At 53.7% G+C, this 27,841-nt stretch overlaps 1 protein-coding gene across 1 annotated transcript; it reads right to left on the bottom strand.

The window, feature by feature from the left end:
• NPLOC4 (NPL4 homolog, ubiquitin recognition factor) lies at positions 1-27,841 on the bottom strand. Its single transcript, XM_057418383.1, has 17 exons — positions 27,718-27,841; positions 26,620-26,700; positions 23,990-24,102; positions 22,877-23,056; positions 20,665-20,713; positions 19,792-19,886; positions 18,531-18,654; positions 17,798-17,977; positions 15,945-16,031; positions 14,338-14,409; positions 13,481-13,607; positions 11,360-11,520; positions 4,806-4,877; positions 3,217-3,312; positions 2,462-2,578; positions 1,494-1,596; positions 1-1,282 (listed from the first exon to the last, which is right to left on the bottom strand). Exons 1-17 carry the CDS (start codon positions 27,730-27,732, stop codon positions 1,125-1,127), a joined length of 1,830 nt encoding a protein of 609 aa, XP_057274366.1. The 5' UTR covers positions 27,733-27,841; the 3' UTR covers positions 1-1,124.

The following is a 27,841-nucleotide window of genomic DNA, read 5'->3' as shown; positions in this document are numbered from 1 at the left end:
TCTCGGTTCAGGTGCTCTTTATTCAAGGTGACCCCGCGCCGGGTCAGGCCCCGCACACCAACACCCGCACACCCAGGGGAAAGCAAACCGGGGACCCCGCGCCGTGCCCGAGGCGGGGCTCGCGCTGTCCTGGTGCAGGATGGGGCCTCTCTGCTGTGAGCAGAGCACGGGGCAGCGCTGGAGCCGGCACCCCGGGGCGGGGGTAACTGAGGCCCAGACCCACAGCGCCAGGGCTGGGGGGCTCCAGCGAGAGGAGGGTCAAACCCTTGGGGCAATGCGAGCATCTGCCTGGCCCTGCTCGGGTCTGAAGGGGAGAGAAAGCCCCAGCACCGGGGGGGGGGGGGGGAAGAGCTCAGAAGGGACATGGGGGAAGGCACCACTTGTGGGGCACAGCTCCCTCCCCCGGCCAAGGCCCGCGGGTGCCCCAAGTTCTGTGTCTGCCCCTGCCCAGCCTCGCTCAGAGGAGGGGACGAGCTGCTGCCCCAGAGAACAACACAGTGCTCCCTGCAGGGTGATGTGGCACCCAGAGGGAAGGGGCAGGATGTGGGGTGCACCCAGCATGATGCCAGAGCATCTCCTGGCGCATGAGAATGTGTGCTACAGGAGCGGTGCCAAAACAAGGGCTGCCACATGTCCAGTGTCGAGGGGGAGCCCATCCTGCTCCGGCACAGGGCCGGGTCTGGCAGAGCTGCAGTCTGGCCCGGCCCTCGCCCTGGGCTGGTTTGTGTGGAAGCACCTGGGACCTGGGCACTCGCAGGAGCAGGGAAAGGGGAGCGAAGCTGCGGGCAGGGGGATGCCAAAGCCTCCCGATCACCTCCACCACGCAGGGAGGGTGCTTTGGGCAGCACCTGGGGGGTCCCCAAGCCCCCAGTGCTCACCCACAGCGGGCTGAGAGAAGGGCTGGGGGTGGTGGGGTGAAGGCTGAGGTTAAGCGTTGGTTACCCAGCATCAAGATAAAGCCAGGGCGCCCGCTCCTGCTACGGGGCTGCCCCTCACAGGGTTGGGAAGGTGGGAAATGCTGGAGCCTCCCCCCCCCGCACCGGCTCCGCACCCCGGGAAGCTGAAGGGAGGACAAGGGAGGGACAAGCACCACTGCTGCTGCTCTGGGGGTTGCTGTGTATTGGTTAGGTCCGCGGCAGGCTGCACATCTCGCAGTGGTCCGTGCCCGGCTGGTTCATGAAGGTGCAGTGCTGACAGGCCCACATGGCCGCTGCCGCCGCGTGCGTCGAGCCACCCATGGCCCCGTACTCCTGCAGTCCCGAGAGCGGGACCCCCACCGTGCCTGCGGGAGACAGAGGGAAGTGCAGGAGATGCTGCCCTCGCCCTAGGGCCAGCACCCTGGGGAAGCTTCAAGGTGCTGGCGCCCCAGAGCCCCTTCCCACTCGCTGCCTTCCTCCCTCCCAAGTCTCCAGCAGCCTCCAAGGTGGCTTGAGAGGAGCAAGGCCAAGGGACACAGGACCCCCATCCCCCCCCAGAGGGACCCCTTTTCTTACTGCAGAGCTGCTCGATGGTGGCCCACTGCTCTGATTTCTTCCAGGTCTGTGCCAGCTCCTCATTCTTGGTCCTCACAGCTTCCAGTAACAAGCTGATGCTGTCCTGGAAACCGTAAGAGGGAAATCAAGCACTCCTGCAGGGCCCAGACTGGGGCTGTGATCAGGGAGGTGCCTCCTGCCCTCCACCAGCCACAGCAAGACACAACTGTGAGTCTGAGCTGCTTTAAAATGTCCTTTGGGTTGCCCTTGTGAGGTTCACAGGCAGGGAGCAAGATGCAGATTGTCCCTTCTGCTCCCCCAACACTCAGAAACACTCTCAAACCCAAACGCTTCCTTTGCCTCTCCTTAGAGGAGGTTATCACCAAACCAGGCTGCACTGCCCTGCGCAGGAGAGCATGTGGGTGCTGAGCCTGGCACCCAGGGGTGCAGACCCGCTGTGCTGCAGCACCTCAGCCCGATCTCCAGGCACCCAGGGTCAGCCCTGCTGCCCCACACATGTCCTCAAAGCCTCTGGCAAAGACATGGCCCTGTCCTCTGGCATCCAGCAGTGCAGATGTGGAGCAGGGGCCCGGGCCAAGCCCCGGTGCCCAGCCAAGCTGCGCAGCCAGGGACTCGTTGGCCTCACGGATCTGGGGGCTCTGATCCCATTACGGTTCCAACAGGAATTTCTGATTCTGAGCTCCTTGAACAAACATTCCCAGCTCCCGGTGCCGCAGCCAAGCTGGCTCTGGCCAGGCTGTGACCATGTTCACAACCACCCCTGCTCGCTGCTCTGAGCTCCTCTTGAGCCAGTCACGGCTTTGGCTTCACTTTTAAACCTTCTCCCAACAGCTCAGCTGGAAGGGGAGGCGTTGGGCCAGCAGCACACCCTGCCCTGCACCCACGGCTCGGTCACCTCCACGTGACAGCCCAGGAGGAGCTGAGGGCCCCGGTGACGCCGACACGAGCCGTTCCTGCCCGTTACGTACCCGCAGAGGCATGACCTCGTTTGTGACCAGGAAGAGGAGCAGATGGAAATCAGAAATGATGTCTAGGAAGATGGAGGAAGTATTCTGGGACAGATACGTGGCCAAGCTGTGGAAGTCCTGCAGAGAGGGACAGCAATAAAGAGAAGTCGCTTCTCCCCACAGGGTGTCTTTATTTTCCTATACGGATTCCCTCTGACTCTCCCATCCATCCCCTCCTCCTTCTCTGCTCTTGAACCCTGGATGTCCCCAGCAAGAAGGACCAAAGCCAACCTCTCCCAAAGCCACAAGAGGCAGTGACCCCTTTCTCGTGATGACTCCTGGAGGAAGCCTCTGACACCTTTGGCACAGCCTCCTTAAAAAACGAGCTGTTGCTGCTTTAAAACAACTCAAGGTTTCTGTGTGCTGGCAACACCCAGAGAGCCTCGAGCCGTCCAGCAGCTGCCTCTGCTCAGCCCCGTGGGCCTCTTACAGGAAAAGGTCTCATAGAATCCCAGCCTGGTTTGGGTTGGAAGGGACCTTAAAGCTCCTGAAGCTCCAACCCCTGCCACAGGCAGGGACCCCTTCCATAGAGCAGCTTGCTCCAAGCCCCTGTGTCCAACCTGGCCTTGAGCACTGCCAGGGATGGGGCAGCCACAGCTTCTCTGGGCACCCTGTGCCTCAGCACCCTCCCAGGGAAGAGCTTCTGCCCAAGAGCTCATCTCAGTCTCCCCTCTGGCAGGTTAAAGCCATTCCCCTTACCCAGAAGCATTCCTTACCTGAGTTTCTCCCAGCACATCACGGTTCTCGATGGGGAATGGATTTTGAGAAATAGAAAATGTGTAGACTGGATCCTTGGGGAAAGTTGTAGTAATCTGTAAACCCAAGACAGGATGATCAGAGCGCTGGCAGGAGGAGAGGCAAGTGGGATACGGGAAGCTCCTGATAGCCAAGAGCAGCCAGGCTACATGTTAGAGCTCAGCCAGGAGACAGCAAGGGAACTGCAGCCAGGATCTTCTGATGGTTTCGAATGCTTAAAGTGAGATTCCCATCAGCACACTCTGTAGCTCCTGATCGTCGTTTCTAATGGGGCTGGAGGGTGATGTACTGATCTCCCCTGTCACCCCTTGGTGTTCAGGTGACAACACTGGCCCCGGGGTAACCAGGGGTCCATGCTGCTCCATTTGGGGCTGGAATGGGTGCCAAGAAAACACCTTTGCACTTCACAGAAGTCACCCTGTGCTCTGGGTGCACAAACCCTGTGCTGAAGGGATGGGACCAGGGCAACACAACATTGCACCATGTTACTGAGCTCACAAGCCAGTGTTCAGAGCAGCTTCTGATGTTTAAGCCAGTCCTAATCCTGGGGGCTTTAAGGTTTGGTGGCAGTTGCTGGGCTCTGTCAGCGAGGCCCTTTGCAAGCAACACCTGCCAGGGCAGCACTGGCTGCCCTAAAGCCTTTTTTCCCCTTTAAAGAGACAAACCACAACGTTTCAGAAGTGCAACTTCCCCGACTGCTCCTCCATGCACGTTCCATCCATCTCCTTTCATCTTAATTACACCCCAGGTACCCGGAAACAGATGCTCTTGCTACTGGAGCAATAAACTCGCCGCGGTGCTGCCGAGTGGCACAAAGAGCCCCTTGTTCCAGACACACCATTTCTGTGTCACATCCCAGTGCCAGCCCCAGTGACACAAGTGACCTGGGATGAAGGATGAGCCGCCAGCTTCCCACGGGACACTGCCTGTGCCAGGGGCAGCTGCACCCCACCAGTTGCTCCGGGTGGATTTACTCGCCATTGGCACCACCTCCAGCAATGTCATCTGTCATTCCCAATTATCTGCTTCCCTTCCACGGCCTCCCCTCGAGCCAAAGGGCAGAGCCGTGCCCCAGGGCCTGGCAGCGCTGGCTCAGGGGCAGGCAGAGCCCGGCTCCATCGGGAATTCCCTCCCCCAGGAACAGGCGTTTCTGTCCAACCAACCTGCTCTGCTGAGTCACTGAAGGGGATGGATTGTCAGAGACAGGACTGGAGCTTCCTCATTAGCTCCCCGTGAGGTGGTGCCCAGCACACGCACCCATGGGGCTGGCTGCTCCCCCCTGTGTGGCTATGTGCCAGCTGGGATAACACCAGGCAGTGTTTTCTCAGGAAGCAAGCGCGTTTCCTGGCACCACACAGACCCCAAGGAGCTCTGGAACCACCCCAGAGCACACCTCAGTGCTCGAAATGCCTGGCAGCAGAGGGGAAAGGAGAAAGGAGGAATATCTGTCGTATGAATCACCTCCAGTGCAAATTCAGAAGTGGGTTAAGAGCTTCCCTCCGCCCTGACCATCTCCTGCTGCAAGCAAACAAGTGCAAGGAATACTTACATCTATGATTAAGTACTCCACCGGGAGCGGGCGAGCCAGCTGTGTGATCTCGTTGCCAAACTTGTCTATGTCCTGGAAAATAAAGAGTCTTATTATTCCTCAGCATGGAAGTGAGGGCAACGGGATCCTGCCCCACAGACACCCACACAGGAGCCTGGGATCCTCGGCTTGGGCAGATCTAAGGGTACGGAGAGGAACCTGCTCCTATGGGGCTGGTGCTGCCCAACCACCTGCAGCTCCTGCGGGCTGGAGAGCTCTGGATCTCCGTAAGGAGGACATGAGCATGGTCACAACCCACGTGGCTCTGCTTGCCTGGGTTGTCAGCACCACGGAGGTGCCTGGCACCACCTCAGCACTGCAGATGCCACTTTAAGATGCAGGGTGTCTCAGGAGGAAGGGACAGCACCGCTCAGCCAAGGCAAACCTGACTCTGCGGAACTGGTCGGGAGTCTCTCCCTTGGGAGGTGGAAACCCCGGCCCCCTCTCTCACACACAGCCCGAAGAACCAGCACATCCCACGGCACAAACTTGTTTTGCTCTGCCAGGCGCACTGAAAGTAAAGTTTAATTATGGAGAGGAACGGCCAGCATATGTTCATTAATCACGGGATGACAATTAGACGTGATTGATGTCAACCACGCCGAGTTCAAACACGGCTCCAGGAGTAAATTCATGAGAACTGACACTTTTCATTAAGGATTCTCTAAGAGGGGGTTTTATTCCCTACCTAAATCATCACTTAACATGTTATAAATCATTCACCGAGCCCCACATAAATCACACGCCCATAATTCCCAATCAAGGGCCTTACACTGAGGCCTGCATTCACTGCGCTCTCGGAAGCCCCGTGGCTGGAGGCAGCCCCCGACACCTCCGTGGAGGGCTGTGACCCCCCCCAAGCCGGGTTTGGAGCAGCATTCCCGGGCTGAGCCGCCCGCAGCTGACTTCCTCCTCCCTGGATCCACCGCTCCCCCGCTATCAGCACTGCTGCCTTACCTTGGTATTTACACAGCACAAGCATGCGGTGCGGCAGCTCTCCTGCTCCCGGTCCACCCTGAGCCAACCGAGCAGGCTCTGGCACGCTGCTCCCCTCCAGGCAGCATCCCCCCCCCCTTTCCCAAACATCCCCGGTCCCCAGGAACCGTTCCCCTTGGTAACAATCTACCTCCCGGTCTTTGAAGCTCCTGTTTTAAAAGCGGCCCCGATAAGGATCTTTTTCCCCTTGAACATGACAGGTTGTTGGCCCTGTGGTGATGGCAGCTACGAGGCGGGTGGCTCGTGGCCTCAGATCTCCCTGCCTCTGACAGGAGCAGGAGGAGACGTGGAGCCTTCGCAGGGAGATCACAGGAGCTGAAAGCTAAACCTGCTCCTAGATCGCCGCGATAACCGCAGAGAGGCAGGAATCAAACCCAATCAGACCGAAGCGGCTTCCCAAACACAACCCTGCCCCGGCAAGAAGGAACCTGCAACAACTCACCCGTAATGAGCCCATCTGGAATTCGTTTTCAAATCTAATTAAGTTCTAATATGCAGAAACGTTTTCCCAGCACCTGTTCGCTTTAATCTCTGCCTCTGGGGATTTCCATGTTAAATGCCTTCTTCTGAATGTCACGCTGCTGAGTGAGGCCTCGAGACGTTAGCACCAAACTGGAACCTCAACCCCTCCAGTCCCTGCCCCTCCTCAGACAGAGCCCCCCTCAACGCCAGCACTTCTCCTCCAACCCCCGTAACACCATTTTATTAGGCAATTACGTTTTAAAGGCCTTAACAAACGTCAAGCTGGGAGAAAGACATCTTCATCCTGAACTCAGCAGTCACCAGGGCCCCAGCAGTGCCTCTTGGCATGTTATTGCTGAGACCCCCAAGCCATGAACGCCCAGAAGCAATGACTCCAAAGGGAGGCCAGGAAGAGGTTCACGAAGGCGCAAGTATTTGGTTCCTGGACAAAAATCAAGCAGCAAAGCCTGGAGGATCTGGACAATGAATCATCCTGAAGACAGGAGCAAGCTGGAGGTTGCATCAGGTGCTGCAGAGCCTTGTGAACCACTGTTTGGAGGCAGGAGCTGCAAACGGAGGAGGTCAAACAGGGGGAAGATGGGATGCTCCCGCAGGGAATGCAGGATGCACTGCACACCCCTGCAGCTCCGGGATGGCTGCAGTGGGACAGGCTGCTGGGTGGCCTCAGGTTTGTGATCTGAGCAAAGAGCCTGGGTGGCTTCAGTCAAGAGGGAGGCTCTGGCTCCATATCCCAGGGCTGGATGGCTATTAGCATCCCACACCATCAGCATCCCACGCTGGACTCGCCCTGCTGAAGGCACCACGGAGCTGAGCAGCTCTCTGTCCTTCCTGTGCCTTCAGAAAGCCCAACCTCACTCTTCCCTCTGCTGATTCCAAGAGCTTTACCTGCCAGCCCTGCCCCTTTGCACACATCCAGCAGCTGACACAGAAATGAAGCAACTTTCGTAAGAGCAATAGGTCAGTGAGAGTTGAAACCCTTCTCAGGAGACTCCTCATGAGCTAATCAAGCATCCTCCTCCCCAGAGCAGCTGGGACATTTAAGGCTAAGGCGGCTTTTCCAGTCCAACACAAAGTGCTGGGAGGAGGCCAGGCAGGGGAAGTCCTTCACTGTCAGTGAACCCTCCCTGCAGCCTGGCTCTGGTGCCTTCCCTGCAAGAGGATTTCAGAGCAAACAGGAGGAAGCAACGTGTGCCCCGCTGGGGGCAGCCTGCCTCAGAGGTCCCTTTGCTCTAATAAAAGCAGTGCCCTGGCACAGGGCTCACCCAGGGCCAGATGGGACCACGCTTTGCTAGTTGAAAGCCAAGGCTCAGTGCTGTAAATGCACAAAGCCCACTCTGGTCCCTGCGAGGGCAAAGGGCTCTTTCACAACACTGGTGCCATTGTAAAGGGCTTTCGTCTTACACCATCCCAAGGAAACTCAGGGGGAATGTTAAGGCAGCTGTAGAATGCAATTCACTTCAAGGGTGACATCTCCATGTTTGCACTTAGCTGACACAAATACCTGTGATAAGAGACAAAAGCCAGTCCCCAAATCCAATTATCCAAGTGTTTCAAAGGGTCTGTAAAACGCAGCCAATCTCCTCAACTTCAGCTCTGAATAATCAACCCAGGGCTTGGAAGGTACCTTTAGTGAAACCAGAATCAATACCGTTAACTTCTAGAACCAGATGGACAAAGGAGACCACTCAAGGGTAGAAGACAGGGAATGGAAAATGCTCGTATGTAACATTCAGACAGGCTCTGCCTCATCCCGCTGAGAAACAGGGTGAAGTGGCCACTGCAGCACCGTTGTCTTCACTCACAGAGAGCAGTTCCTGTGACCTGTGTGTCTGTGTCTTGACAGGAGCGACTCCTTCACGAGTTTCATTGCACTGAACTCGCCGAGATGCCTTGTGCCGGTTGTGCAACGTTCAGATTGGAGACAGCGCTGCGCAGTGATGCTGCACAGACAACCCGGGGGCCAGGGGGATGGGTTCTTCCTTCTGGCTAATCTTACCTGGGAGGGAACCTCAGAGCAAAGGAACTTGTACTCACGGTCCCCAAAGCCCTCAGTGTTCACGCTGGAGCAGAACTCCAGCCCTCCCGAGCCAGGAAAGCAGCGGCTGCATGCAGAAAGCACATACTGCCGGTTCCACGGGGGTGGTTCCTCCAAGCAGCAGGGCCAGTGGCCAACATAAAGAGAATGGTAAAGAAATACAGGAATCATAAGGGTAGAGCCTCAGGAAGAACACAACGCCTCGCCTCCCGAGGCAGGACAGCAGCGGTGCCATCAGCTCTCCTCTTTCCATGGAAGAACAGCCCATCACACACGAGGTGAGTCACGTTCAGGCAGGAGCAGCTGCAGCCCCACAGGACGTGGTAGCTCCCACTCCACAGACACAAAACAAGGCTCAAGCCATGGAAAAGCAGCTCTCTGACCATGGACACCGCTTCAGCCGTGCAGGGAAGTCCCGAGGCTGCAGCTCCTGCCTGCAGCACGGGCCCTCACCCCCTCCTGTGCCTGCAGCAATGCCAATCCAAGCGCATCTCTAACAGTCATCACTGAAATAACAACACCTACTGCAGAGGCATGAGACATCTTTGAGCATGATCAAAGCACAGTTGCTGGCTTACCCCTCACTAGAGATGCAGCCAGCAGCACCTCTTCCTATTCCTATTTGCAAAGCTGAAGCTGAATCTGCTGTGCTGCCTTGCTGCAGACAGATAGGAGGGTTCAGAAGATCTCACATCTGGATGCACAGTTGCTCTATAAATATACCCACACTACACAAAACACTGCCCTTCTGGTTCTCATCCAGTAGCTCCTTTCATCCTAAAGGGCTTTCCAAATGAATACTTGCACATTACACAGAAATATATGTATGGACTTTTCTCTTTAGCGGCGATAGCTTCTGAGCGCAAGACAAAACACAGCAACTACTCCAAAGTGCAGCTTTCAGCCCAAAGCTATTTGGGTGGCCAGCACAGAGGGGACCTCCCCAGTGAGGGCTGGGGGCTCAGCTCCTGCAGTTTCAGCAGGGAAACAGGGAGCAGGGTGCTGGACCTTGAACCAGCTGCTCCCTGCTGCGAGGCCAAGCGCTGGTTTCCTGCTCCTCACACTGTACTTGACCAAGGCTTTGACACCATCGCTGTCACCAGCCCAGTAACTATGAGGTAGTGTCTCTGACCTCAAGCCTTGCACATTCAATGAGACCCCAAAGGTTTTCCACGCCAGCAGTGACTAAGCTTGCCGTTGATTTAAGAACATTCCAAGAAAATTAAGAGATCCTCCAGCCAAACACGTTTAAGGCTGAAGGACAAGTCCACCCGCCGGAGCAGCCCTCAGCACGAAAGAGGCAATTACGGATACGAGTTATAAAACACATGAAAGAAGCTGCAGCCCGACCCAGCCAATGTGTGGTGCATGGAAATTTCCACACAAGGCTGCAGCCATCAGCTCCCATGCTGTTTATCTCCCAGATTCCGACTGGGAGTGAAGACCGTATGGGAACACCCACTGCTCCCAGCACCCCGGGTGGCCCACATGTGGGACACAGACTACGGGACCTCCTGCAAGGCTGCGCCCCGAGTGTGGCACAGTGTGGGCTCCTCCGAGCGGGACCAGAGCACGCCAGGAGTGATCTCATCCTCACATCCAGGGCCAACCCTTGCACAACCAAGCTCTGCTGCATCTGAATCGGACCTGGCTTATCAGCTCCTGAGAGCTGCCTGTGCGTGAAGGGAAGAGGCACGGATTCCTTCCACCTTTCCTCTCCAGCACTGGGATTAGCCAAGGGGTGTTCCTCTTCATTAGGCAAGCCAACAGTTGGCTGTTAAGGGGTGGAATGGAGTCTCCCAAGCTAATTCACCCAGGCCAGCGTTTCAGATTCAGGGCACACAAGAGCATTTTGACCAGCTCTGTTTCTGTTGCTGGTGCACAACAGGCTCATTTCAGTCACCCCAAGTGAGGGCAGCTTTGCTTATCCCATGCTCCTTCATGGCCAGCTTTAATACAGGCACCAGGAGCACGCTGTGAATATCACAGAGACAAGGAGGAGATAACCAGCTCGGGTGATGGATGGCTAATTAGCTGGCAAACAGCACCATTAATTAATTCCTCTGTCCCTGCTCACAGGGCACCAGCATACACGCGTTTGAGAAGCGGTGCCATTAGCCTCCGCAGAGCTCCTGTCCCCAAGTTTCTAACTCGGCCCTGCAGATACAGGGGGCCTGAAGATCCCCAGGAACAACTGTCAGGGGAATAATGACAGTCCATTCATCACTAGCTGCTCTGAAAAGCACAGCACACAGGTTACCAGCAGTGCTCCTGCAGGCCACATCATGAAGGAGTGTTCTGGATCCACTCTGGGGGTGTGGATCCTCCACTGCTCCTCAGGACCAGTTTATGGAGCTTAGTCTGACCCAAGAACTGGAGCACTGGCAGCCACCCCAGCAAGCACTAGAGAGGAAAGCTGGGGCACAACCCTTGCTCTGACAGCCTTTGCACCTTCCTTCTGTCCCAGAGAAGCACGCACAAGGCTGGCCCTCCTCTTCCTGCATCTATTTTTTGCTGCATCTGCTGCCCAGTTGGTGCCTGTAAGCGTGTTACACACGAGCAAATCCCTGGCAGTGCAAAGGGAACCCACTGCTCCATTCCTGCGAGCAGACATCATATGGCAGTGCAGTGGAGGAAGCCGAACTCAGCTGGGGATTAAAATCAACAGAGAGGCATGGCAAATACTGCCAACACGTATAGAGGGGAGGTGAATTTAGAGCACTTGCTATGGGCTCGTGGTGGATCACTGCAGACCTCATTTAGAAGCTGGATGGCCAATGGCTACTGCTGGGCTGGGAACCATAACGGCACGTTTACGAGGGGGAAGTGGAGCTTATGCAATTACTCTGCAGACATGTGGTGAACGGTTACTACTGAAAATAGTTCAGACCTCAAAGACATCCTTTCCTGAGCTGGCCATACTGATTTCCATACTGATTTCCAGACACACAGCAGAGCTGGTTCTGCAGCTCCCCCCCTGCCCCAGGCACGCAGCTCTTACCTTATAGAACACATCGGGCACATACTGCTCGCTGCTGGACTCCTTGGCGTAGCCCAGCTCCGGTGCGTCTCGGCAGGGCAGCAAGCACTCATCCCGAACCAGAGCCATGCATTGATTCGAGACCTGGTACCCCTCGAAGTGGACCTGGTTGTCGGGACCACCTGGAAGAGAAGAAGCTGCTTAAAAATCCCACCCAGGAGTGATTTGTCCAGTGTTAACTCTGTGAGGCACAACCCCAGGAGCAACACTAAACACCGGGCTGTTGCTAACAGCAAAGAACGATGAGATGAAGCCCCTGGTGCTGCTGCATGGAAGGATTTCTAGGCAAGAATCCCCTCTAAGCTCTACATTTATTAACACCCATTTTCACAGCCAGCCTAACAGGAAAGACCCCTGCAGGGACAGCAAGAGCACTCTGCCAGGACCTTAAAGGTGAAGCTGCCCTTTCGGAAGGCTCCGGATAGCAACACCCTCCCACTGCCCTGTGGGTATCTCCTCCGTCTCACAACAGAAACCAGACACACAGCTCCTAGGAGCCTGTTTCATTTCCAAGGAGCTGTGAGCCGCAGATTGAGGGTTGGTCACCTAAGAGATGTCAGGGATAAGAAGAAAAAGTGTTTTCTCAGCCTGTAATGGATGGCTCGGTGGAAATCTGACATGGAAAGTGGAAATTAAGCCCCTGGCTCACTGATAGATCACATGCTTGGCGCTTTAATTTGGGTAATGTAAGCAACATCAGGTCATATGTCAGTAGAATACAACTGGAAAGAGAAGATACAGACAGATGGTAGGAAAACGTTACTATTTCCAAACCTAGGGAATTCAGAAGGGGATAGGAATTAATCCATGTCGAGGATTTAAAGGCAAAGTTGATGCAAACTATCCGAATGTATTTATACGGCACGAAACGAAGGAATCAAGTGTTTAAATAGAAACCTGATGGGCTGATTGAACAGAAGAGAATGAGATTATCTGGAACAGAAAAGAGGAAATATTCATTTTCTACCCTTTGATCTCCAACCTCAATCACTCTCTGCTCCAGAACAAACACTCCTAGAAATGAAACATAGACCCAGGCCCAGGCAAGGGCTGAACAAAGCTGGCCGTTGGCTTCTCAGTAAAACACCTTGTTTAAACCCAGAAATAAGTAACACAAAGGGTGAGTGAGATACACATCTCTCTGTAATGAAAGATGGATGCGCTGAGCAGTCTGGAATGCAGGGGCAGCTGTCTGACTGCACCGGCCTCAACTCAAAGGGAGAGCTTTTCACTGGAAAAGGCTCTGGGAACACTTACAAAACCCGGGCTTGGAGCAGGCAATAGAACATCACACTTTCAGTTTTTACACTGGATGCTGTTTGGAAGCCGTGAGGTTTGGGGTTATTGCGTTAAACAGACCCAGAACCCAGCGTATCTGCTCCAGGGGAGTTTTAACTGAACGCATGTGTCACCCCATGGCAGACTGAACCTCGAACACGACAACACCCAGCACACACCATCATCTCCCCTCGCGGCCCGGGCAGTGCAGAGCATTCCCCGGTGCCTCTGGAGGCTTGCTGTGAAATGGCTAATAGCAGAGGAGACAAAGCAAAGCAGGTTTTGCAGCTTCTCTCTTTTATTCAGGCAAACATGAAATGTTTCCATGCGCAGAAGAGCGCAGCATCCTATGTAAGGGCTTCCCTGACAGCAACACAAGGGAGATAAAGGTCCCTCCTTCATGCTGAACCAGCCAGAGTTAACTCTCAGGCTCTGCATTCCCCTGGTTCTGCACTGCTGTTTTCAGGCAACAGCACTTGGAGCTTAAAGTTTCAAAGCAGAGAAGTGAGGAACAGTTATTCCCCTGGCTGCAGGCAAAAAATGCTTTCTGGATCAGACGTGGATGATCCAAGTCTGACCCTCAATTAAGTTTCCTGCAGGGGACAGGGTAAATGATTGTACAGAAGATAGCAGAAGGAATGAAGAAGTGTTTTACTTGCTAGAGCAAAGCAAAGCCCTTGTTAAACAGGACAGATGGGGACCGGGATGTCTGGTTCCTCCTGGCAGAGCTGTATATTCTTCTATTAACAAGAGATAATTCATGTGTAACCTGGAGAGCTGGGGCAAGCCCAGGCCAGTGAATACCTGTAGCCACCACTGTGACAAACTTGGATCCAAAATGACCATCTGGAGAAAGGCGACAGATGTTGGGCTGCTGGTTCTGAAAGTTCCCAGCTGTGATGCACTCCTCTGCACTTAGATAATACGTGTCCTGAGGGAAGAGCAGCAATATCAATACCAAGGACAACGCGGTGGAGCCCAGGCCCGTTTCCCTGGTCTGCAGCCAAAGGAAATTACCAACACCCCCAGAAAACATGCTTGCATAGAAAGCTGCTGCAGAAGCTGGGGAAAGCATGCGACGTGTCAGCTCCCCAGCCCTGAGCCTGGCTCCTGCCAGAGGGACTGCCCCACCTGTGCTTCCCCCCACCTCTGCACACCTTTGCTTTTCCTTTTAACAGGGTTTCATTTTCCAGATGGGGACGTCATTGATTTAGAACGACAGGAAGCTGAGAAGGTCCAAGTTTGAGCTATATATATCTCACAAAGCCCAGCCCAGAGGAACATCCTCTGACCGAGCCACTTTGGCTCAGCTTGCACCTCAAACCATCCCAATCATAGAATCATCTTTGAATCCCAGACTGGCTTGGGTTGGAAGGGACGTGAAAGCTCATCCAAAGGTTCTTAAACCAGGAGCACCATTTCTTAAAGCAGAGTGGCTGGAGGCAGCTTTGCATTCTAGATAAACAGCTTCAACCCCCTAGCAGTGCTCTTCAAGCTCCTTTTCCTCCAGAAGCTTCTGAAAAACCAACCCCATTTCACAAGGACTCTATTCCCAGCACCACCTCCAGCCCTGCTCAGCACCCTGCTGGGCACAGCCAGCATTTAGCCATTACCACCCCTCAGCACCAGCAGCTCTCATTAGCTGCACACTTGAGCCTCACCTTGTTTCTGCTGTATCGAACAGTCCCTTTCCGTGTGTCTTCAGACACCAGATCAGTAAATATCCAGCCAACCTATAAGGAGCATTACAAGGAAAGTTGCTTTAAGGAAAAAAAAAAAAAAACAACCCAAACCAGAAGAGAGCTTATACATTTTCTCCTAGCAGGACAAGATGTTCTTGGCTCCTTGCACGGCCCTGCTGTAGCTGCCTGAAGGAAATGGCTCTCCCAGCTGTGCTGGGCTCATTTGAATCCCATTTCCAGGAGCAGCATGCCAGCTGGCCGGCCGGGGGCACCTGCAGCTTTATGTTTCACTATGGAATATTTTTGCATGGAAAGATCTGGAGGCTGCAAGAGGCCTCTCAGCCGCTACCTCCTCCCACCCACAGCAAAAAAGCATTTCCTATTGAGCGCGGAGCGGGAGCGCCAGCAGATGACAAAGCAGCTCACATGATCTCATTTGGAAGCTCAGTCCCTAGTGAAGATAAAGCTCAAATGTTCCCGCTGGAGTATGATTCATTCCAAACCGGCCTGCTCCGATCCAAAAACCACATTCCTGCTTTCTGCATTGTTTGCACCTAGGAGGATGGATGTGTACACACACACCGCTGCGTGAACCCTTCGCACACGTGCTTGGAGCCGGCTCTGATCGGCCCCCTCCTGACCATTAACCCTTCAGAGGGAGAACTGCTGGGGCAGATCCCAGCCAGCTCAAACCCCACAGCCAGCACTCAGGTACCTGTTAAGTGATACTGCTTAAAAATACCCGAGTGAGAAGCAGAGGAAAAGCACGGAAATAAATAACACACACAGGAGCTCTGCTTCAGACGCTGGCAAAAGGCTGCAGATCTTATCGTGGAGAACAAAAGACCTCACCACAGCTGTTTATAGTCTGCTGTACCGAGGCTTTTCTGCTTTGTGTTTTCTTTAGCAAGCCAAATCTTGTTTGTGTACATCTCATTCCTGGCATTCGTGCGATACCAAAACATTTCCCAAACAGGAAAATAATCAGGACAGGTCTGAGAGATGTCAGCAATCCCCTGGATCCCACCAGCCATACGCCTGGGTTGGGTGGCTGGTGGGGAAGAGAGGGCTGAGGCTCAGCTGCTGGGGGACCTGCACCCCTAAACGACACACAGATTGCCTGCATCAGCAGCATCAGGAGAACAGGACCCCACAGAGGAGAATAAAACACACGCAAGAGCCTCTGCTCTGGAAACGGAGCACAGATTGTGTCAAAAGGAAGAAACTCAGAAAGCAACTCCAGCTGCATCTGCACCAAATTAGCACTCACTGGGGAGATGCTACCAGGAACGGCCCCTATCTGAGGGGAAATAAAGGGGAAAATGGTGTTTCTGCTTCTTTGCTACTCCCTTTGATGTCGCTCATGACAGAGGACTGCTGACTTCAGCTGCACAGCCTGGATAGATGCTTGTGCTCAGGAAAATGCTCTTGGTGTGTTTTCCATACCTAAAAGCCTAAGAACTACCAACACAAACTACATTTCAGATACATCCAACATTTTGATTAACCCCCTGGGGCTGAAGGGAACCACCAAGGACTTTCTTCACTGCCACACCAAGACACACGAGATCCAACATCATCCAAACCTTTCTCAGCCCAAGCTTTGCCGCGATCTCATCCACAACCTCAGCTTTGGGATCTTCCAGGATCTCCAGGCTGTTCTGGGTGCCAATCTGCAGCAGAGAAAAACATGCTGCTGAGACAGGACAGGAGAAAACATAACACACTTGGCCACAGTCAGGAGTGAGACAGAGAAGGGAAGCAGAGGTCAAGGTTTCCCCTCCGACGTTACCACTGACCAGTTCCACCCCAGGGACCTCCTCTCCTACAGGCCCATCCCACCGGAGCTCTTCGGCTGTGTTTTCAGCCTGTGTCAGGGTTTATGAATGAAAGACTGAGCGTTCACAAACAGGGCACTGCTGTTTCGGAGCACTTTGGAAAATGCAAGAGATTAAATCATTTTCCAAAGCTCTGTGTTCCACTGCCAGTTTCGCTGCTGCTTCATTTGTCTGCATCTCTGAGCAGCAGAGAGGCAGGAATGTGGTGAATCCAAGAGCCCAGCACAGGCTTTCCCCTCGTGCTCTGGAAAACACAACCCCATCTGGGTGTGTTTCAGAGGCAAGCTCTTGTGTGAGGAGATGCCGTGTCAAGAAGCACAGCAGGGACTGCTTGCCAGGACAGCAAAAGCTTCCTTGCTCTTACCGTGCACAACCGAAAGCACATGAACTTCCAAAGCAGGAGCTTAACAGTGATCCTGAAACAACAGAAAGCCTGGCTCTGCTCGTATGTAGGGGTGTGTAGTGATAGGAAAAGGAGGAATGGCTTTAAACTGCCCGAGGGCAGACTGAGATGAGCTCTTAGGCAGAAGCTCTTCCCTGGGAGGGTGCTGAGGCGCTGGCACAGGGTGCCCAGAGAAGCTGTGGCTGCCCCATCCCTGGCAGTGCTCAAGGCCAGGTTGGACACAGGGGCTTGGAGCAAGCTGCTCTAGTGGAAGGTGTCCCTGCCCATGGCAGGGGTTGGAGCTGGAGGAGCTTTAAGGTCCCTTCTAACCCAAACCATTCCATGATTCTACATGTTATCCATATTGGAAAGAAAGGAAGAACTTATATAAAAACTTTCAATTCTGCTCTCACACACACTCCTCAAGAGCCACTTGCTCTTTTTCCACTGATAAATCTGTTGCATCTTATTCTAACAGCCCTGCAGAAACCATCAAGGGGAAGAAAACATCCAACCCACTGCAGCACATTTGTACGCAGCGCCTGCACTTAGAGAAGTGACTTTGATCAGCACCGAAGAGCCAGAAGGCAAACCCTACTGCAAGCTGAGCCTTGGGTCGGGGGCAAAGTGGCTATTTGCCTTTGCCATCTCCATTTTCAGCTCTCTGACACCACACTCAGCCTTTGGGCTCCTGGGAGGCCAGACTCTCCGTGTGGAGCCGTGCACCATCTAGTGGGGACTCGGCTGCTCTGAGGCATCAAATCTCCTCCTCAGCCTCTCCATAACAGAGCGGAATGCATTTTTGTCTAATTAAACTGCTTCAAGTTTCCCAAAGAGCTCATAAGGATTTGGTTTTTTCCCAGTAGAGACTTTGTTTTCAAGCTGCTGTGTATCACAGCCTTGGAAATCCAGTAATCAAGGAAATCTGAGAGGTGAAATCCACTGCTCAGAAGTCACCCTCAGCTTTAAATCATCTGAACCCAAAGTAATGTAAAAGAAAGTGTACAACTAACAAAAAGCACATCTGGGTTTTAAAATTCTTCCAGTGGCAATAACTGACAGGGACATTAAAGACATAAATCACATCACCTTTATCATGGGACTCCTGCTCATGGAGCTGCAGCTGGAAATACAGCAGGAAGTTTCCCCAGCACAGTGTTTCTGTTCTCCCTGCTTATCTTTATGAGTGAAGATTGACTCCACGGGGCCCAGGTTTTACCTGTGGGGGTTCATAGATGGCAGCAACCTCGGCCCGGATGCCCAGGGGGATGTCTTTGTGCTCTGTGTACCGGCCATAGAGGTACCCGAGGTGTTGGTTTCCTGTCTTCCGCCAGAAGTCGAGGAAGCGATCTGCAATTGTGTGGTTCTCAAACATGATGTTGTCAACATGCCTGTATTTCTGTTTGACAAAGTTCAAGCGTCAGGCCATCCTACCACCGCAACCTGCCCACTGCCCAGGACACACACCACCCCTCTGCAGCCTGCCCTGTCCCAAGAAAGGGAGCTCACCCTCTCCTGCTGCTGCAGCCTTCCCCTTCGGCACCACTGCCCTGCCCAGCAAGCAGAACCCGCCGTGGGACGGAGTGTGGGGCAGCACTGAGCACCCGCTGAGCTTGGCTTCTTTTCTAGGGCCCTTTGCAACTAAACCCAGGCACTGATATTTAAGAGGAAGCACGGAAAAGCAGTGGGTGGCCTTTTGAATCCCATGAGGAAAGAGCGGGGATTCATCGTTAGCACAGGCGTCCTCCACGTCTAGAGGAAACTGCTGATCCAGACACATTCTGGAGTCCTTTTCTGCAAGGACTAAAGACCTTAACAGCCATTCCCCAGCACCTGCCAATACTCAAGGGCTTCTCGCTCCAAGCTGGCTGCTCTTGAAGTCACCTCTCCCAGATCAAAAGCCAAGCCCCTTCTCTGCTTTAGGCACAAGGCTCCTGCGAGCTGCATCTCACCTGTCTATTGAGAGTGATGGCGCTTGGCTGGCACTTTGTGCAGATGCCTTCTGGCCACGGAGGGTGCCCTTCACAGCCTGACTTGATCTTACAGCTGATGTTCTCCAGGGCAACAAATTTCCCCCTGCAAGGAGGGAGAGAGGAGGCTGCTGTTACCACAGAAATGCTTTTGGGTCTCAAAAAACCCAAGTGGATAGAAATAAAGAGGATGCAGGGTAATGGGAAACAGGGCGGCAGCAATGCCTTGCATCTCCAGAGGATCTCAAAGCACCCTGCAAACTCCCACTGGGAGGGATTCCTGAGTAACCTCTGCTGCCCACTTAGTGTGGGAGGTCGAGAGGCTGCTGTGTGGTCCCCAACTCAGCTCTTAAGCAGATATTCCAGCAAGAGCAGAGATATAAAACTCATGGGACCCTGCTTAAATAATTCATGCAGCGCAGGGGAAGTAATAGATTATACCACTAGGGCAAATTAGAGCTCCTTTCATGTGCAGGAGGCTTCCTGCAAAGGGAAGTTCCCTTCAAATGGCTTGAGCTGCATCTCACAAAGCCATTAGAAAAATCCCAGCGGCATTTAGGAAGAGAAGGTTACACCTCTGTGTAACTCATCTAGGGGAGCTGCACTTCAGCACACAGGGGCTCCCTGCCAGTCCTGAAAGGACTTTAGATCCTTTGCCGTGCTTTTGGTGCTCCCTCTCTGCTCAGCACTCCCTGGCCTGTGTCACCACAGCGTTCTCCACCCCACAGAGGGGTAGGACACATCCTCCAGTTAGTGGGTGATGAACTACAGCACCACGACAGGCAAAGGTTTAACCAAGGACACACAGAGCATGGGACAGAGCAGAATCAGGCCCTGAGGAGTATCAGGCTCATCCTTCTGTCCTATTCACGTCTGTAGGTAAGGAAAGCCGTTGATGAATCAAAGCTCCCCAGGCCCACCACAGTGTCAGTGCCTCTCTGTGAGGTTTGAGACCCAGGCTTGGAATCATTACGGAATCTCTTTCTTTCCATCTGGCTTCCTTCCCCCATCAGCAGCGTTTCCTGGAAGCAATTACACTGCCACAGCAAGAAAGAAAAGAAAAATACGTTTGTTTTCCTGCTTTTCTTCCCCTTTTCTTTTCAATGTGCTGTTTTCTCCTCAGTTTGCCATTCCCACAGCTGTATCCAACACTGCTCCGGTGAGATGTGTCTGTGCTTGCAGTTGTATTTTAAAAGGAAAAGAAGCTACAACAAGATTCCCTCAAAGCCAGAGATTTTCTTACTTGTCTGCCCCTCCGGTCAGCTTCCTGATGTAGGCATGGAACGACATGTGCTTCACAGGAGGTTCCAGATGGTTCAAATAATCCTCATCAAAAGGCTGCCAAAAACACCACACAAAGCAAAGGCAGGTCAGACACCTGTCTGCTAACACATTGAGCACTGAACAAATGGATGTTCTAGAGTCAACCCCTCTGCCTCTCAATGTGGAAACTATCAAGGAAGCTTAGGCTCATTTTCCAGGCAGCTACTACTGAGATACAAACAGTGGGGCTTTACAACAGCGAGTTTTAGTATCACCTCCTACTTTTAGAACAGATTGGCTCCACAAATCACAATGAGCCTCAAAGGCAAAAGGCTTTTTCCCTTTCAATATCTAACAACAAACAAAGAGCCCAGCTGCTCAAACAGGGCCTAAGAACTTCCAGAGCACCCGGCGGGGGAACAGCCATCCTGGCTTGAGGGCTCTCTGCTTCGTGCCATAAATCACACAGCACATTTGTAGGCGTTGCTAAAGCTGCCTTCAACGTGGTTGAACTGGGAAGTGCTGGGATCCATGAGAGGGGATGAAACAAGCAGATCCAGGCAGGAGACAAGAGGGAGGAAAACTGGAGCTTTTCTAAAGGCCTTTCTGCTAAACTCATCACTGCAGAGAAGCAGAGCATGAACCAGAATGAACTCAGGGTCAGGACGGCGTAGAGCTTTAGTGAGCCTGGATGTGAGCCAGCACCTCTGAGAGAGCACAGCAGGATCCTGACCCAGAGCTGCCACCCCTGCGTGGGCAGTGCTCCGAGGAAAAGCCTCCATCCTGGAGGAAGCTGAATGCAAGAGGACGTGCTTTTGTCTGACTTCCTAGGGCACCTTCCCGGGGCTCTTACCTCCAGCGGTACACAATGCACACACTTCCCCAAGGGGCCATGGCGACACCTTTGCAAGGAGAAAGAGAAGCAGCGTTAGATCTCATTTAACCATGGCAAATCAGACTGGTTTGCTGAGTAACATCTACACAGACACAGAGCTCTGAGCCCCTAAGCACTCGGGAACATCACACAGGGGTCACCACGAGATTAAAGGTTCGCTCTGCGAGCCCCAGGTCGAGAGGAAGCCCTGCTCATGCCTGTGCTCTGCTCTCTGCAGAGCCACGTGAAGCCCTGTCAGATCACAGCTTCTCAAGTTTTACAGCCCCGCACTGGGGCTGCTTTTCAATTCAAAGAATTCCAAACCTACGTCACGGGCTTGGCCCGGGTGGCTTTAACAAAGAGACAACCGAAACGTTCAGCCTTTATCAGGCCCCAGAGGCTGGTGTGGAACAAACAGGGCAGCATGTGTTTATCGGGCAGATAAAGACCTGCTGGGGGAAGTTATAAAGCAGAGGGGAAAACATCTCCTTTTGAGGTGATTGCTTTAAACCAACCCCAAACCAATAAACCCTCCCCCCCTCTGCTTTAGGTCAGAGCTGGTTTCAAAGGAAGCCTCTGGAGAGGAGCACGGTGCTTGTAAAGACAAAATGGATGAGGTCCAGTTGCAGCATTGCTTTTAACAAAGTATTGTGGCAGATAATGTACATAAAGGACCTCTAAAGGCTGCTAATGCACTCAGCTGAGCGCCAGCATCCCTTCATGTTTAGATTGATATGCACTCCCAAATACAGGAACAAGCCCAGACACACTCTTTTTATCATAAATATCCACCACTGTGCTCTGGCTCCCTGCTAAGAACAACACCTTCATTTATTGTGCTGAAAAATGTGGTCAAGTTAAAGGCAGGTTTTGTGCCATGGAGTGCTGGGGTTTTGTCTTGATTGTTTCAATAATGTGACACTTCCCTCATCTATCATCAGCCTCAAAAGGCTCCATGGGATTTGCCACGTAAAGGCTACCTCTCTCCCGAGTTCCTTGCTGCTGCAGCACTAAAGATAAACCAGATGGAAGACAACACCACGGGAAGGGAGAGCTCTTCTGGTACAGAAAGAATTTAAAGCTTGCCTTTAAAACCTTCACTCGAGCCCTTTCAGAAGTTACCCTGCAGGGGGGGTCCAGCCCCAAGCCCACACCAGAATAAGACATCAAGCCAGCACCCAGGGACGTTATTAAAGCAGTAAAACCCAGCTCTGCAGACAGAGGACACTGTAGCAGCATCAGTGCAGATTTAGGCTGGTATTAACTCCCACTGTGTTCTTACTTCTACAAAACCCACAAGCTGCTCTGTTTACCCAAGCCTCTTGCAGCTCAGAGCCCTGGCAAAGCCAGGCTGTGTTGTTTTGCTGCGAGCAAAATGGATTCTCTGGTTCCACGCAAAGGTTAGAAAGGCACGTGATGGAAAGGAAGCCAAAAACTAAGCAGGCAGAGACCCAAGTCTCACTTCCACATCTTTACCATTGGATACTTCCACTCATTCCCTTTCCTTCTGTGTTTTTCCTTTATCAGGAGTGGCTGGATCTGAAGATCCTGTGCTCCTGCTTGGGACGTCAGGTGCCTCACAACAGTGAGTGTGGCTGTGTTGCTTCTGCCCAAGCAGGAGGAGACTGCAGTGACCAGAAAAGGCAACGCTGCCCAGGTCCCTGCTCTGACAGAGGATTTAGGAAGCAAATCTGACCTTGATGCACACTCAGCACCGGGTGTGAGCTGCATATTGAGACCATATGGGACAGAAGCTGCTGCGGACAGCAGGCCCCTGCTTCCTAAGCTAAATACCACACACAGAGCACAGCCTCCTGTTAACTACACAGCACTGGCTGCTGGGACGTCCCAGGAAGGACTCAAAGGATTCATTTTAATCCAGAGAACTCCAATGTTTTAGGACCACAAACCACATGATCCCAAGTCCCATAGCAGGGGCCACCTTGACCAGAACAATGGATGCTCTAAATGAGTCCTTCCTTGCAAAGACCCTGGGATTTTGGTATCTGCTTCCTTCCTTCACCAGAGCTTGATTTAACCTCCCAGGACAATGACAAGGGCTGTTTTCCCTTGTGAACATTCCAAAGGCAGCGGTGCAGGGGCAGGTCCTGTACTACATTTCCTGGCTGCTAACTACAAGCTCTGGTGAGGCCCAGATGCATCCGCAGAAGCAAATTCGAGCCGTACTCACAGCTGCTGGTCTCGGTTCCGGTAAATCTTGCCATCCTGTTTGATCAGATACTGGTCAATCTCATCTTCCACCACCTGAGGGGCCCCCACAGGCCGCAAGCTTTGGGAGACAGAGGTGTCCATGGTCTCTGAGGAGGAGCCAGCCGGGCTCGAGGGGTAGAGGAACAGCATATCACCATGCCTGTAGGTGTGGGAAACAACACATGGGCATCAGGAGATGCTTCTGGGTAGCAAACCTCCCAGACCATAGAGAGCACGTAATTTATCACAAACTGTATCACAGAATCACATATGATAACACATAAACTAATATAGACTAATAAACACATATAAACTGATCATAGAATCCCAGACTGGTCTGTGTTGGAAATGACCTTAAAGCTCCTCCAGTTCCAACCCCTGCCACAGGCAGGGACACCTCCCACCAGAGCAGGTTGCTCCAAGCCCTCTCCAGCCTGGCCTTGAACACTGCCAGGGATGGGTAAAGATGGAGAAAAAGGCAAGAGGAGGATATGGAGAGAAGTAACAGCTCCAGCAGGAAAAAAGAGCTCCTGTGGATCCTGTGCCCATCAAGTCACAGCCTTCCTGAGGCAGCTGCCAGCACTGACACATTCAAGTGACAAGTTGCAAGCGGTGGTAACAGCTCTTGTATTTTTAACCAGTTTAATGTTACTCTTGACACCAACAGAATGAAAACATTCCCAGCAAACATGAGGCAACGGCACCATTGGCACCACTCATCCTGGCTCCAGGACTGTCAGACTCTGGCATCGATGCAGAGCGAAAAGGGGAGTGGAAAGGGGGGATGAGGAAGCTTGTTGCAGGCTGGGAGAGCAAACACAGGGCCTGGTGCTGCCTCACCACCAAACACAGCACCAGAAGTGACCTAAGAAACGGCTGCTGCAGCCTCACACGTTGTCAATTTGATCACCCCCATTTCACACCAAACTTGTCCCTTCAAGGAGCTGGCAAGAGACAGGCAAAAGCTTGGCACTGCTCTAAGGTGACGTGGCTGCTGCTGCCCAGCTGGAGGGAAGAGCGCAGGCAGGCTCAGAGGGGAGGCCCCCTGTGCACAGAGCCCCCCTGCACCCACTGTGCCCCCCCCCGGACTCACTTGATCTTCAGCAAGTTGAGGGATTTGTTTTGTGCTGCTGTGATCTCGCCTGTCCTGTTTCTATTGGTGTACACGGAAAAGCCATTATTCCTGAAGCCAAATTCTTTTGCAACCTGAAAGAGAGACAAGAAATGACACGGCTGAAGGCACCTCACACCCCTGGGCAGGTGCTGAAAGCTGCTCAGAGTGCTAAATCCAGGGAAGTTCTATTGCAAAACTTGAGCTGAATTCATCTGCATTTCTGAAGGGCAGAGGATAACCAAGGAAAATAGAAACACTGCGTAACACAAGAGATCTATTTTAAAGAGGAACTGAAACAGAACATGTCTCTCACTCACACAACGCAAATGCAGCACTTTATCTAAACCCAGGCAAGTGCTGTCATGACTGGAAGGGGGAAACTCTCTCCTCATTACCCCAGGTCTGTCGCTCAGCCTTGCCAAGTCATCCTCATCCTCCTGTGACCAGAATTCCTCCATCCAGAGCTTCACCTCTGAGGATCTCTTGCCCTCATCTACTAGCTGTTCTCACCTCCCTCTGCTCTGACCCACCAGACGCTACATGAGTTTCACTCAAGCTCTTCCCACTGTTCTCCCTTCTGGTTTTCCTCATTTACCTCTTTTCTCCCCTCACAACAGCCACCTCTCAGGCCCAGGCAGGTTTTTCCCTGCTCATCCTCTCACCATGTTCACTTTAAGGCTGTTTTACTCTCTCAGCCAAACACCTCTTCACAGCAACAGCACTTCTCACATTGGGCCACTTAAAGACATCAGTTCCAAAGTGCCGTTAAAAGTTTCTCTAGATGACAAGTTTCATCCTAAACCCTCAAGTGAGCAGCCTTGATTTTCATCTAGAACACCTCCCTGTGGCTTTGGTAGGGCTCACGGGCAGGGACTGCACACAGGCCCAGCCTCAGGAGCCACAAACAGAGAGCAAAGACATGGAAAGCACCTTCTCCGAGTCAAACCTTTGCTTGCCAGGACACACACTTCACTTTGTTTTGGGGAGACAAATCCCCCAGTACATTACCAAGAGGCACGAGGCAGTTCCTACCTCATTCTAACCTGCACACACCCCAGAGATCACTCTTCAGTGCCCTCACCAAGGAGGTGCTGTAAAAGCCAGAAGATCACTGAGCCCTCCTCACTCTGATTTCTTGCTTCTTTTGTGGCTTCTCTGGAGTCAAGGGGGAGATCCAAGCTAATGGCCAGCACAGAAGCAGCAACCCGATGCTGTTTTAATTGCAGCTAAACACAAACCCCACCATATGGATGACCATCTCAGCGTTACAACCCACAGCTATTAATATGCACAGATCTTGGGTGGTAACGTTTGCAACCTTCCTCTTTCAAGCAAACCCTGTACCAGGAAAAGAAAAAACCAACCATGTCTTGTTTTCAGCTCAGGAAGAGGACAGAGTTTTTTCCCCAGGCCAACAGGCAATGTCAGTGAGTGCTGATGCTTTTGTTCCAACCAAGTGGCTGCAGGAGGATTGTTCCACACGGCCTCGGGTAATATGAACCCCTGAAAGCAGCAGCTTGTTTTGCACAGGGATTCTGAAAGCTTTTCTTTCCTTGGGTGAAGCTGTTGAGAGATCGAGGGGTGGCTCTGACCCAGCCCTGAAATCCATCAGGATTTTCGCCTGGTCAGGTGAGGATTGATGGGACGGTCTGAGCCCAAGCATCAAACAAAGGCAATGACTCACAGAGAGCAGAAGGTTTCACTCTGTTCCCATTCCCCCTCGCAGGGGGAAAGGAAATGGAGCTGACTGAAAGAAAGGCCCTTCAGGCACAGGAACACAAAGTGCTTCTCTTATAAAGCAAAGGAATCCTAATCTGACAGTTCCAGGTTAGAGCAGAGTTCCAGGAGGGAAGGAAACAGAACTGCTCGCTCTTGAATAGCAAACTTTAAACACTGAGCAGTTGAATTCAGACCAAAGAACAAGCCACAGCCAACTCCAGATGTGACAACTCCAGCACTCGGATGTTCTCCTCATCCCAGAGTGGAAATCCTTCCCAGCAGATGCCAGAGGCTCCCACATCACCTTAAGAACTCACCTCAATTCCTTCCCTGCTCTCTCCTAAACCACACTGGAAAACCAGCAGCACACAAAGCGCATTCAAATGTCATTCAAAGCATAAATCAAGCAGCTGAATCTGACCTGAAAAGGCCAAAGGCTTCGACTATCAGCTTTCACAGAGTCACCAACTGGCTGGAAGGGACCTTAAAGCCCATCCAGCTCCAACCCCTGCCATGGGCAGGGACACCTTCCATAGAGCAGCTTGCTCCAAGCCCCTGTGTCCAACCTGGCCTTGAACACTGCCAGGGATGGGGCAGCCACAGCTTCTCTGGGCACCCTGTGCCAGCGCCTCAGCACCCTCCCAGGGAAGAGCTTCTGCCTAAGAGCTCATCTCAGTCTCCCCTCGGGCAGGTTAAAACCATTCCCCTTGGCCTGTCCCTACAGGCCCTTGGCCAAAGCCCCTCTCCAGGTTTAGTGTAGCCGCTTTAGGTACTGGGAGCTGCCCTAAGCCTTCCTGTGTCCCTCTCAGCCCCAGGTGCCATTCCTTTGCCAGCACCCTACACACGTGTCCTACGAGCCCGTCCCCACCCCCCTGCAGAGCCCCCGGTACCTTCTTGAGGAACGTCGCCACGGTCTCGCGCTTCGTGGCCGTGATTCTCTTCACCCCCTCCGGCGACTGCACGCGGATGATCTGCGGGAGGAGGCCACCACGGGTCAGCGCCGGAGCCCCTCCTGCGGCAGCCTCCCGAGCATCCCCGCCGCTCCCCACTCCTGCTTCCAGCGCCCCTCTTCAGGGAGGGGGGCACTGGCTGCTGTGTGCACAGCACGGGGTGAGGGACCCACGTGCAGGAGGCAAGAAGCTGGCACCGGGAAAAAAACTGACGCTGCTTTTGTCTGGCTCCAAGCTCTGACCTCAGACGTGGAATTAAACTTCCAGGAGCATGAATGAGAGGTGCCACGGGAGGGATTTACCGAGTGCCTGCGCGCAGACACTGGTCTAACCGGTGCTCCTGGGCACCTGCGCTCCTGTTTTGACTGAGGGCTGACTTCCATCGCTACTGAAGGGACGAGGGGAAGAGCCACAGGCTCAGGGTGCTCCTGTGAGACAAAGCAGCAGCTGCGCTGTGACCTGGAGTGAGAAACGGGGAAAACCAGCACTTCTGGGGACAAAAGGCCGGGGACAACCCTTCACAAAGGGGCAAACGTCAACGTCAATGTCCTCATGCTGCTCAGAGACAGAGAAGTGACTCGAGCTGCCCTAAAGCACGTTCACCTGCGGATGGGTTCCGCAGCGCCGGGCTCAGGCTGGCAGCGTGTCCTAGAAGGAGGAACACGGGGGGACACGGAGGCTGCGGTGTCCCGGCGTTACCTCGCAGGAGCCCCTTTAACCCTCTGACTTCCAGCACAGGAGCGAGCCCAGCGCCACGGGCACCGGAGACCCTCACGGAACCGGGGAGCCCCTGCTTCAGCGCTATCGGCCCCCGGCCACGACGGGGCCCCTTCCCCCGACACCGCTGCTAACGGGGACCCGGGGTTACGGTCCCGAACCCCGCACGCTCCGAGGGGGGGGGGGGGGGAACCGGGCCCGGACACCACCGCCCCCCAGGCGGGCCCCGGTGCGGGCTGAGCGCGGCCCGGCCCCGCCGCCCCACAGGAATCTGCTGCCTCATCGCCCCTCCCCCCGGCGCGGCCGCCCGGCCCCACTCACGATGGTCTCGGCCATGGCGCTGCCCGCCGGGACCGGGCCCCGCCGCCACGTCCCGGCCCCGCCGCGGCCCTGCCCGGCCCTGCCCGCTCCGCTGCCGGCCCCGGCCCGCTGCAGGCCCACCGCC

Source organism: Pezoporus wallicus, unplaced genomic scaffold (genome assembly GCF_028554395.1).
Source record: "Pezoporus wallicus isolate ANWC-B61680 ecotype Strahan unplaced genomic scaffold, APGP_CSIRO_Pwel_v1 contig_3710, whole genome shotgun sequence".
Taxonomy (NCBI): Eukaryota; Metazoa; Chordata; class Aves; order Psittaciformes; family Psittacidae; genus Pezoporus; species Pezoporus wallicus.
This window is presented reverse-complemented; position numbering and strand designations above follow the sequence as displayed.